General features: G+C 33.0%; 1 protein-coding gene across 1 annotated transcript; it reads left to right on the top strand.

The window, feature by feature from the left end:
* Positions 1-388: 388 nt before the first annotated feature.
* LOC133194480 (uncharacterized) lies at positions 389-12,579 on the top strand. The gene is made up of 4 exons (XM_061330433.1): positions 389-539; positions 7,299-8,728; positions 9,921-10,107; positions 12,419-12,579. Exons 1-4 carry the CDS (start codon positions 389-391, stop codon positions 12,577-12,579), a joined length of 1,929 nt encoding a protein of 642 aa, XP_061186417.1.
* Positions 12,580-12,816: the final 237 nt, after the last annotated feature.

Below are 12,816 nucleotides of genomic sequence, written 5' to 3'. Positions count from 1 at the left end.
GAATTTAAAAATGATGTCAAACAACTTCTGCTTCATTTCTTTTGATTGATTAATTATTGTTTAAAGTGGAGTCGGCGGCAGTATTTCAGCCATATTTTGGCTGGTCTTTTGATTGAATAAAAAAGTCAGATATTTTCTTATCATCGAAAATATTTATGACATTTTAAATGTTTTTTAATTCTTTAAGGAAATACTTCCTTTCCTTGTAAATAAATGTTATCTTCTTAGTAATGTTCGTGAAATGGCGTGTATTAATGAGCAAATGGAAGAAGGAAAAATATCTTGTTTCGTTCTGAATTCCACGTAATCGTTTGTATGCTCCTTATTTAAACGCTATTTTTAAACATCAGTATTTTAGGTTGATACGAGAAAGAGAAATTCGTTGATAATGGCCGAGTTAAAGGAAAGCAGATCTCATCCACGGAAAGAACAGTTTACCATAAATTTGTTTTACCTTAAAAACGGAGAATCAGTAAGAAAATTCATCAACAGTTTACCAACTACAATAAAGCTGATAAAGAAAGGATATCTGACCACAGGTAGAAAAAAACTAATCACTTTATTTTATTTTATAATTCTGACTTTCATGTAAAAATATATCATTCTTTATTTAATAATTTTAATGAAGGATATCGTACGTTGATTTAATAAATATTTTCCTTGTTTTGTTATAAGTGACAAAACGTAGGTAACTTAAACATTTTAATATCATTGTCCTTTAGGAAATCTTCAAGTATTTTACTTACTGCTAGCGCTCTCGAACACAAACAATTACGTTAATCTTTTTTTTTTAACTAGAATACGACTGTTTGAATATACGGTATGGCATTCTGGTAAAAATACCATGTCAGTTTGGAATTATCTTCTAAAAATACATCTTATCTGACACATGATGAAACTCTGTCATTCAGTTAACTGAAAGGAGACTGAAAGGCAACTGAAATGTGACTTAATGACAGAGCTCTACCATTCAGTGACCTTTCTAAAACCTTTTAAGGACCATTCACTTGATTGAATGATGTAGGTTCATCCTGTGGATGTTTTGTGTTTTTTTCTTTAATCAGCACAAAAGAAGTATTACTTAGGCCCTATTACGTTAAGACTGAAAAAGATCAGTTACATGTATGTCTAAAATTAATAATGCTAACAACCCTCTCGAATCTTTATGGCAAGATTGGAAAAACAATCTGGAATGTGCTAATCAGCCGTCCATGACAACCCCCTTTTCACAAAAAATTGAAATACATTTATATGGCATTCTTTTCTGGAGCTAATTTTCATTGAATGCAACGTTTGGACTACAGTAGAGAAAGTCAACTTGTCCAGCCGTTAATTTTACTGAGAGCGGTCAATGAATTGATGAAAAGCGATTCATTTTGTGTAAAATCTTTACGTCCAGTGCATGATGCAAAAAAGGCCTGAGAAGATGTGATTGCAACAAAAGTGTACCACACTAGAATATTTTATAAACTAGGTGCTCATTGGTTCTAACGATCTCTTAAGGACAGATGATAATAAACAATAATGGAAGGATGGATTAATATATATTTTTTGACATATTTTGGTTGTAAATGATGCAAATATCAAATTTCTTAAATACTAAGAAATTGTTAATTTTCTATGATGCTTAAAATTCTTCCTGTCTCCATTATTTATCTGTACAACTTTTTAATCACATTGTAAGACATTATTGTGAAACATTGAAGGCTTTAGTTGCTATTTTGAAATTACAGAAGAATTTGACTATTACAGTGTATATTGAAATTACAGTGAATGACAGATTATTTATAGCACATTGATACCATTGCCGACGTGAAAGCCACTCATGTTTTACTATTCTGATTTGAGAGCCCCTCTCCACCCAAGCACAGGTCTTCCTATTAATAATTAATCAATTCTGCAAAATAAAGCAGTGCTTCGCAAATTTACTTCTGTTTTTACTGGCTCACCTATCATTTTAAAACATAATTGTATTATGCATTATGCTCTTTCTCTCTTAACTCTGAATATTACAATCAGCCCTGCTTATATTGTGATAATAGAGAAAAAATACAGAGAAACGAAACATGGATTATAGAAACAAAATACTGACTTATGGATGGTAATGATATAGTATGAAGTTAAGGACATGCAGCATAGATAAAATGAAAGTATGTCTTTCATTATGATGAAACATGTACACTGTAGAGTTAAAGAAACTAATCCTGTCTTATCTATATGTAGATATATTACAGAAAAGTGATACGGAAAGATAACTTCTTCAATATTCTTTTTTTTATCCTATCTAATCTTTATAACAAGCTTTGCTTATACTAATGGCAGTTAGCTATACTCTTCTAAAACGTAATCGCAATAATTGATTATAACAAACTCATAAATTTATACATGCAAAAAAAATATATTAAATTCTCATGTACATATCTCGAAGTCGTAAGGTATGTTACAACGCACTTTGAAAAATTATGCACTTTGAAAATTTTTTTCAAAGTGCGTTAATTTTGGGACCACGTTAACGCACTTTGAAAAATTTTACTTTTTTTCAAAGTGCGTTAATATCGACCATATTAACGCACTTTGAAAAAAAATGTGCACGGCTTGGTCAATATTCTTGCAAATTTTAGGTATGATAAATAATTTTTTGAACCTGGTTTAATACTTTTTCAGTGATCATGTCACTTCAGGATCTGAGATATAGACGTTTTAAAGATTTCTAGGGGTTGTTTTCTTCCCGACAGTTCTCGTAAAAAGGGAAAAAGGTCTTTTAGAAATGATTGCATAATTTCGTTCCTTTTTTATTTAATCCATTCTGTAATAAGTTCAGTGGATGAAGGGGTCGATATGTGACTTAAAGCATGGCATTTTTCTTTGGGAAAAAGGAGCAATTATGATTTTTCTCTACCATGAAAATTCTCTCTTTCTCTCTCTCTCTCTCTTTCTCTCTCTCTCTCTTTTTCTCTCTCTATATACATGTATATATCTATTATATTCAATATGAACATACGCTAGACTGATTAATTTGATAGTGATAAAATAAAACATTAGCCACAATACTCATTCGACTGGAACTCTTAAATTTTTAATATCATAATAAGGCTAGATATATATCAAATGAAAAAAAAATTCTAAGATTCTGGTATATAATATTTGCCCTGTCCGTCCGTCTGTCTGTCTAGCTGTTTGTCTGTCCGCCCGCAAAAAACTTTAACCTTGTCCATAACTTTTGATTGGGCGGAGCTTTGACTTTCATGTCCCACATGCGTATTTCTTGTGGCCTTTCTTTGGGTAACAACATATCTGAACTTTTAACCTTGACCTAGGAGTTTGAGCTAATTTGATTTTCCTGAAAATGAACATAAATAGATTTTCAGTTTTAAAAGAACTAAATTTCGATTAACTAAAGACTTCCTTATACAGTGCTTTTTACTGTATTTAAAATGTTCTATTTTTTTTCTTAAAATATGACCTTTAGATGTACGAGTTATGTAAATATTAAATATATCTTGGTAGGAATGATAAAGAGTTGAGCTGAGGGATCTTCAACCTGTCTTTTCTTCGTTGTCGATGAGGGTTGATCAATTCATCAGTTTTTAGAAAGAAATACAACAAAACAAGGGCACCGCAAAGCGGAGCATTCCTTCCCCAAAAGCATATTCTATAAATCAAGGCAGCATTTGACATCGATCCCGATGCAAATTGCGTCACTTCCGTTTCGCACAGGAAAAACTAACACACACGCTAACACACAATCGCGTTACTATATCCCCTCAAACGTTGCGAGGGGATAATAATGTTGTTTATTGCTAAAATTTAAGTCCAAAATTTTTGTTTTATACATATTTTTTCAAAGTGCGTTACGTGTGTACATGGTTCAAAAATTATGATGTACACTCTTAATTTTTTCAAAGTGCGTTGATTTGGTCCCAAATTTACCGCACTTTGAAAAAAAATTTCAAAGTGCGTTGATTTTGTCCCAAAATTACCGCACTTTGAAAAAAATTTTCAAAGTGCGAAATTTCTTCAAAGTGCGTTGCCACAAAGGTACACTGACTGTCTTCCTCTGTAAAATCAGCTACAATAGTCTCATTTCTGTATAATAAGTAATTGAAATAACCTTTATGTATTTTTTTGGTAACATTTTGACAATATCATTCTTTACAGAGAAATGGAACCTCGGATACAACACGTTTCTCTGATTTATTAAAGTCAAACCTTGTTATCTCGAACTAGATGGGACCGTAAAAACGGAGATTTCCGAGGATTCGAAATATCAGGGGTAAAATACTTAAAGAATATGTGGTTCGGACTTCAAAATCATTTTAACATATCCATGGTATTCGAGATATCAGTGTTCGAGATACCGAAGTTCAACTGTATATACACGATTAAAAAATTAAGAAAAGATTTTTTTCTTCACCGATTTAAATTCATTTATTGACTGTTAATTAATCAACATAGGAAATTCACACTAAGAGATGGAATGTAATTATTCGAATAAGTGTTATGATGATAAGTACAATTACATCAGGTTTTAAACCATCTACATTAATATAGCATAATGTTTGATTAATCATAATATTTAGATAAAACACAGATATTCTCACGCAGTTAATGGATGGTGAATTGTCAACTATGTTAGTCTATCTATCTGTTTGCGGGGTTTTTGAAAAAAAAAAAAACCCAACAATTTCATCAAAATTAATTGCAAATTGAGGAAAGGGTTATCGAAACATGTATGTCACGGCAGGGAAAGAGTCCCGTAGACTAGCATTATGAGAATTATATCATTTGACTGTTATCGTTGATAAACATGAAAGATTTTCCAGGATGCCGTAAAACATCCTTTTGCGGGTGCAAATTTTTAACGATTTGTTTCCTAAAAAGGTACATGTATTTTCTGTGATTTCAAACTATGACTAAGCATTTCAAATGACACTATTTTTAATTTTAATAGCTGTTTAAAGAAAGACAAATATATCAATAAATGATATAAATGACAACCCCCTCTCCCCAACACCTAAAAAGAATCGAGTCCGTAGTTTGTTGAAAAAAAAAACTAAAGTAAAAGAAAATTTATTTTAATTCTGATTTCTTTAATTAATATCATTAACCACCTCATCGTTTCATCAGACTTACTGACTACAACCCTGTTTTTCTCCGAAATGAAGTCGACAGTGGACATGCAAGTAGAAGGAATTTTATGTTTATAAAGCTAACATACATGTAATTTGATAAACTGTTGAAGAATTAAACAGACAGGTTATGAACTAAATAACCTGACCAAAAATTTAATATCAAATCTACAGGTGTCAGCTGCAATGCAGCGTAACATATCTGTCGTCTACTGTGTGTAAAATTGACGCAATAATCAAGCATTTTGTATACAAGCTGAAAATTAGGGTTGTACATAGAATCTAGGTTTTTTATTAGGTGTGAAAAACTCCGTACTATACGTTGTATTCTATATCTCTATAAGTATATACTGTATTTGTAGCCAACGAAAAATATACCTTCGATCCCTTCAGAGTCTTTTTGTCAAGAACATCAGCCTTTTGTCCGTTTTATTCGTTTAATGGTCCGGTAGCTTACCCAGAAGTTTCAAATATTTGCAAACGCAAGGTGTGAATGCTAAGTATTTACTGGTTTCTACATAGATGACGGCAAAGTACCTGTATTACGCAACGAAGCATTAAAATAGGGTTGGGGCCTCACACGGGAAAAATTAATGTAGTTTCTGCCAATGAATTTTTGAGTTGAAGAGTTTACAGCAGAATTTCACAAAAACAAGCGTACCCGCAGAAAAAAATAAAACCAATTATACGGTATTGAGCTGAATTTCCAATATCAAAAGTGATGTCGGAAGTAATAGGTGTTAATGATATCGAAAACACACCTTAGAAAATATTCAAAGAAAGTCCCTTATATTTAAGAAAAGAGGGAAATTTACGGTCTATTGATAAAAAAAAATATATAGTCGTTTAATCTTTAAAATTCAAAATAGAAATGCAAGAAAGCAAAACCAACACCTGTGTTGCCTGTTCAATGATGTAAAATTTTTACTGAGTCTCCAGAAAGTAAATTTTGTTTGTTGGCCTAGGCCGGAGATATGCTGTCCCCAGGTATCTTTAAATGTTTAGTTTATATTATAGGGATGTCAACGAGTACCCGGTTAACCGGGTACTCGATCGAACGTCCGAGTATCGAATACTAAAAATGGTACTCGGTTACTCGGAAGTGTATTTTTTCTTAAAATTTCAAAGTACATATTTTTATCAAAAACTTCAAAAAATAACTTAAACATGAATACGGTAAATAGCGTGTCGTCACCTACACTTGTGAAACAACCGTTTTGGCCTTTGGCTGTGTATATACAGTAATTAGTGACCAATCACCTGGTACACAGCTGTTCTCACCTATTGTGGTCCTTAATTTTTGGATGGCTTTAATGATTGTTTTCAGTGAACATCGTTTAAATATGGTCTATTATCTTAAAATCATTTTTAAATTATCTAATTAATATACGGCAGCAAAATCGGACATGCATAGAAATGCCGCTACCCTCTTCAAAAGTGAAGAAATATTTAGAAATAACTAAAGATTTAAAAATGTTGAAAGTCAGTTTTCGTAGTAAGTTTATTGTATACAGAGGAAACAACCAACATATGGAATAATATTAGACAAGCGATCCCAACAACGTCCGTTCCTTCCCTTTCGCTGGTCAAAACCACGTAACAGATTGTCCTCCTTTTGCGTTGGTGAAATAGATCCTAAACAAGAACTGTAAAGCATTTGTAATTTTTGATGTGTTAATTTTGTCTTTTGTGTTTATTTTGTAAATAAATTTAGTACCAAAAAATCATTTCCCTTGGACTCGATTGTTTATGTACATTTATAAACGTGATAAAAACAGCTTTGGGGTTTAACAGAGCTTAATGGGGCTCAAGAAAATTAACATTAATGGGGCTCAAAAATTAACACACTTGTATATTCATTTTTACCGAGTACCCGGGTACTCGATCGGAAAAACATCCGAGTAATCGATTATCAAAAACTGACCGATTTGACATCCCTAGTTTATAACAAATAGAAAAAAACATGTATTGGGTGTTGTAGATTAGTACTACATATGTGAGGTCCAAATAGGATGGATGTAGTGTTGTGAGTCTCTGTTCCGATTCAAATGTTGCTTTGATTCCTGATTAATGGTTGTGTATATCTTCTTGAATGGAGAGAAGAAAAACGTGGTAAATTTTAGCTGTGAATTAATACAATTATTTAGTAATTAACTAATTAATTTTCAGATGAGGACAATGCCTATCCTGACCATGATATGAGATGTGCACTCACTATTGAATCCTCAATGGGAAAAGAACTGGTTACTTGTGTCCACAAGGTGTGGGAGAAACATATACAACCAGACGAATACATGTCATGGATTCAAGTCATTCCTACAAAAAGACATCTCTACATGAAACCTGTTTCACTAAAAGAAGATAATATCGAAATCAATGGCGGAAGCATGATTTCTCCGGTCAATTTTGTGAAACATTGGCATATGGAAGCATCTTTAAAATTCCTACAGGAAAAATCTCTTTTGGAGATAATAAACTATGAAATTAGGATAGAGTTTAACATAACAAAAGACTTCATACACGACTATGTCACAATAGATATACAAGACAGTGACACATATGTCTACATCAATGTGAGATCTAGCCCTAAATTATTCAAGGTCGCATTTTATCACGTGCTTAATGATGAACCAAAATCAGTTAGGATTCCAGCCGATGAATTTGGCTTTGCGAAATTTGGTTATTTAAATTGTTTTTGTCTGAAGTTTAAAACTGATAGTCCGGTTATGTCGAGAATACTTTGGTATATACAGTACAGGGACATTCACGTTGTTTTCGCACGAATGAGGGTAGAAAATTTCAATAAAGAGGTTAAACCATATTTGAAAGATTTTGAAACAGCATACGCATGGAAATCGTTGTATTCTATGGGTTTTAAAGTCATAGACCACATTACTCAAGATATCATACACGATCTAAGCCAAAGAAAAGTCACAGCTCAAGTGCTTTTCAAAATGATGGAAAATATAGCTGAAAAACCTTTCTTCCATTTTTTAGAAGAGATAACTGCAGCGTTGAAAATGACTGATCATACATGTAAAGGTCGTGATAATGGGACTGACGTTCCTCAAAATTATTCAATGGTACGAAGAGTATTGCTAACACCATCAAAATTTGTTTTCATGCCAAAGGAACCTGTATTTCAGAATAGAATTGTTCGACAATACAATGAAGATTTCTTTGTTAGGCTCGTTTATCGAGATGATAATTTTGAGAAGATCGGTGCAATGCAGTCCAATGCACTCAACAACGTTTTGATGGATATGAAACGGATTTTCTTGAACGGATTCACTATTCATGACCGCCATTACTCGTTTTTAGGTTGCTCCAACAGTCAACTTAGAGAACATAGTTTTTGGTTCTTCAGTTCGTATGGTGGAATTACGACAGAATTAATTAGACAAAACGCTGGTGACCTATCTAAAGAGAGATGTGTTGCTTCATATGTATCCCGTTTTGGACTCTGCTTTTCATCATCTTTCCACACATTAAACATAGGAGAAAATGCGGAAGAGGTTCATTATGAGAGTGATGTCGAAAGAAATGGATTTTGCTTTACCGATGGCATTGGAAAGATTTCAACAAAACTTGCTGCCAAGGTAGAGGTATTTTCTTGAGTAAAAATTGAAACTTTCCTTAGAAAAGAAACTTGTGTATGTTTAATACCTGTTCGCGTAAGAATGGGATAAAAATGATGAATTCAGTGCAATATATTATTATATTATATAGTTTTATAAATATCTGAAAATAAATAAATAAATAGAAAATAAATAAATAAATAGATAAATAAATAAGTATATGAAGTTTTTTTTCCCAAATGTTGACTGGAAGTCATGTTAATTAATTCTAAAATAGATATGATTTTTTTTTTTTACCATGGAGCACACTAAACAGCACTGTACCGTCAAAAACATAAATTAATAAGTTTCTCAAAAAAAACTCTCCCTATACATTTTACAGCCTGGCGCCATACCCACTTGTTAAAAAATCTATGCCACTTTGTATTGAGCTTCCTAACAATGCCTTCAGTAGCATAAGTTTGTTTGGCAGTATTTTCATTTTCTTAACCGCGTAACTCTTCTTTCATCAGATCCGCAACAGTGAAGCGTGCATCTCTCTTTCCATGATTTATTAATTATTTGATCAGATTTTTACAGATAGCCGGTTTCATAACAGACAGTATATCGTCTGATATCGTCTCTACCACTCAACAGCCTCCTGTGTCATTTATACACTAGTGCACAACTCACTTTTGACATACTTCAACATTTTCATAATGTTTCTGAAGTTTTCCCGAGTGCAAATACGAAATTTAATTTAATTTAATTCAAAGGTCAAGGTCAAGAGAATTGCAATGCTAGTATTTTTCATATTGTCTTATGACAAACAGTGCACATTCTAAATAGCATAGACTTATCTCTTAAATGTCAAAAAGATGCTGTATATCGGCACTATGAACTATTTTGAAAAGTAGGTCAAAGGTCAAGGTCAAAGGTCACATGGTCGGTAAACATGGTAATTTACAAAAGCCATAGTGCCAATCAATATATGTGCAAAATATCAAATCCATACCTCTTACAGTTCTTGAGATATAGGGTGTGACAGACGGACGGACAGACAGACAGATGCCGGTAAAGTGATCCCTTAGTGCCGCTCTGCCTTGCAGGCGACACAAAAACTACAAATAAGTAAGACAATTTTCTATAAGAAGGAATCATTTAATCGGTATAATTATTTTTTATTTTCACGTTGACTTAAAATTACATGTAATACATTTAAATTTTAATTTAGGTTGCCAAGGTAATGGGGCTGAAGGCTGTACCGTCTGCGTTCCAGATACGCTACGGTGGATGTAAAGTTGTAGTCGCACAAGATCCCTCTTTGGGAACGGAGAGGGAAGTCCTTGTCATTAGGGACAGTATGAAAAAGTTTGAATCCAATTCGACAAGTCTGGAAGTGTTACAGGTTTCACGTCCAGGTATTAGCTTATTTTTCCTTTCTTCCACACATTTTTGGTCACATTAGTCACTCAGGTGACCTATTGCTCTCTGTTTTCGTCCTTCGTCGTCCGTTGTGCGACGTGCGTCGTGCGTCGGTCGTAAACTTTTGAACATTTTTAGCTTCTTCTCTTGAACAACTGAACAAATTTTAACCAATTTTGGCATATAGAATCAATGGGTGAAGGGGTACAAAAAATGTGAATTTCATGGTCCCTGACCCCCCTCCCCTTTGGCCTGAGGAGTGGGGCTAAAACCGTCAAAATTAGCGCTATCTTCAAAAATATTTTTCTTTACTCCTGGACATCAAGTAGTCAAACTGTTGGCATAATTTTAATAAGCATTGCGCCCTTTACCGAAATTGTGAAATTAATTGCCAGAGTATGGGGTTCTGGAGTTACGGCGGGGCTCTTATGATCATATAGTGAAATGCATTAATTCTTCAAAAATCTCCTCTCTCCCTGTACATAACGCAGATAAACTACCCATGTATGGTTATGATGACCAAGGATGCCTTTTTCAGAATTTTGAAATTTATGGTCCCAAGGTGAGGGGTTCTGCAGGAAAGGGGGGGGGGCTCTATTGATTATATAGTGAAAGTGCATTATTTCTTTGAAAATACTCCCGGTTATTTTACAGATAAACTAGATACATAGTAATAACGAGCAACGGCACCTCTTACAAAATTGTTGCTATCTTGACCCCTGCATCACGGGGTCTTGTGTTAAGACAGGGCTCTATTGATTATGTAATGAAATTGCATTAATTCTTTGAAAATCTTTTTCTCTGCCTTTGGGTATTTAGCAGATAAACTAGGTGCATGGTTATAATGATCAAAGATGCCTCTTTCAAAACTTAGAAATTTGTAGCCCCAGGGTCAGGGGTTCATGTGGGGATGGGGTGAGGTCTATTGAATATATAGTGGAAATTGTATTTTTAAAAAAAATCATCTGAGTATTTAACAGAAAAACTAATTGCGTGGGTATGATGAGCAAAAAAAATTGAAATTCATATCCTTGGGGTCAGGGATATTGGTGTTAGGGTGAGGCTCTTTAGAATATATAGTAGAAATGCATTATTTCTTTGGAAATCTTCTTTTCTGCCCATTGTTATTAAGGAAACATATACTAAGTGAATAGTATGATGAGCAAGTGTGCCTCTTCCAAAATTGTGAATATCTTGTCCCCAAGGTCAGGGCCTTTGGTATTAGGGTAGGGCTATATTGAATCTACAGTGAAAATGGATTTTGTCTTTAAAAGTGTTCTCTGCTCCTGGAATCTAGAAGGCAATCAGAGAACATTAAGTTGCAATAATCAAGGGTGTTTCACAAGATTATTAAATTCTGTACATTTTGGTCAATTTCTTAATTGCTACTGAAAGAAGTTATTCCCCTTTGCTATTCACCTATAATAGTTAATCACTGTAAATAATGTAACTTTAAAGGTCAATCAAATAACATAATTATACAAGAATATTTATAATAATTAATACTAATATTACTTTCTTAATTTTTAATGATCAGATAGACTTTTAAATAATAGATAAATGAAAATAGGATAGCAATACTGTATCTTTGTACATTATATAATCTATAAATACTAAGAGAGGCCAATGTGAGGGGAAATAAAATGTGATAACTATAAGTGCTCTAGAAATATTATTCTGTTTAGTCCGCATGAAGATAGTGACAAGTGGGGGAAAGTAAAGGCAAATAAATATTTCAACCTTGAGATTTGTTACTTAGTACTTAATTAGTATTTTTCTGATCCCTGATTATCCAATTTCTCTTGGTTTTGGGCAATATAGTTTCATTTATCACCTTATTTTGTTTAAATTTATGAATCGTTATATACTCAGGTGACCATTAAGGCCCTTGGGCCTCTTGATAAATCGTTAAAAATATTTTTATTGGACTTTGGAGAACAAACGGGTTACTGTTATAATGGAATTCTGTAGAATTAATGAATTAGACTATGTCTTTTTATCCTTTTGTGAAAAAATGCCTGTTTTCGAGAAAAAAAAGTTCTCAAAATTGAATCATTGTTGTAGAATGTTATTAAAATTGATTTTTTTTCATCAGGGAAATAGAACTATTTTTTTTAAAATAATAATTCTTTGATTATCAAGCACTAATAATTTTATAACATTTGTCATTGAAAACAAGGAAAAGAGTCTTTTTTGGGAATAAATTCATTGACAAGTATATCTTTCACAAGTCCTCATTTCTCTAAGCAGCGATAAGAGGTTAGGTTTCTTTATTTTCTTTGATTCGTTGTATCGAATAATTCACAGGACGTCTTCACCTTAACAGACAGGTTATAACTTTGCTGTCTGGACTTGGAATTCCAGATGAAATATTCCAGGATCTCCAAGAGACGATGTTGTTTGACTTGGCGGATATGCTTCTCGATGAAGACAAAGCGCTAATGAGTTTGAAAGAGGTGATTGCTTAATTTTTGTCTATGTGAAATGACATATAATTAAGATTTTTGTTGTTTTCACGTGAAATTCAAATCTTATATATTGTCAAGTGTAGTTTATTGAAATATATAAACTTTATTATTTCAAATTATAGAAAATGGGTTCTCATTTTTTTTTATAGTTATCACTACCTACTGATTTTAAGAACTTATTTGACAAAAGGGTCAGCATGGTTCGAGAGCCTCTGTTAAGGTCTCTGCTTCTAGCAA

Source organism: Saccostrea echinata, unplaced genomic scaffold (assembly GCF_033153115.1).
Source record: "Saccostrea echinata isolate AGI-Se365-2 ecotype Australia unplaced genomic scaffold, CSIRO_AGI_Sech_v1 ptg000029l, whole genome shotgun sequence".
In the NCBI taxonomy this organism is placed as follows: domain Eukaryota; kingdom Metazoa; phylum Mollusca; class Bivalvia; order Ostreida; family Ostreidae; genus Saccostrea; species Saccostrea echinata.
This window is presented reverse-complemented; position numbering and strand designations above follow the sequence as displayed.

What these genes read in the sequence shown, in the direction of transcription:
- LOC133194480 (XM_061330433.1), top strand. Translation starts at nt 389, where the DNA reads ATGGCCGAGTTAAAGGAAAGCAGATCTCATCCACGGAAAGAACAGTTT. An exon ending in GAAAGGATATCTGACCACAG is followed by an intron (nt 540 to 7,298) that starts GTAGAAAAAAAC and finishes ATTAATTTTCAG; the next exon opens with ATGAGGACAATGCCTATCCT. An exon ending in CAACAAAACTTGCTGCCAAG is followed by an intron (nt 8,729 to 9,920) that starts GTAGAGGTATTT and finishes ATTTTAATTTAG; the next exon opens with GTTGCCAAGGTAATGGGGCT.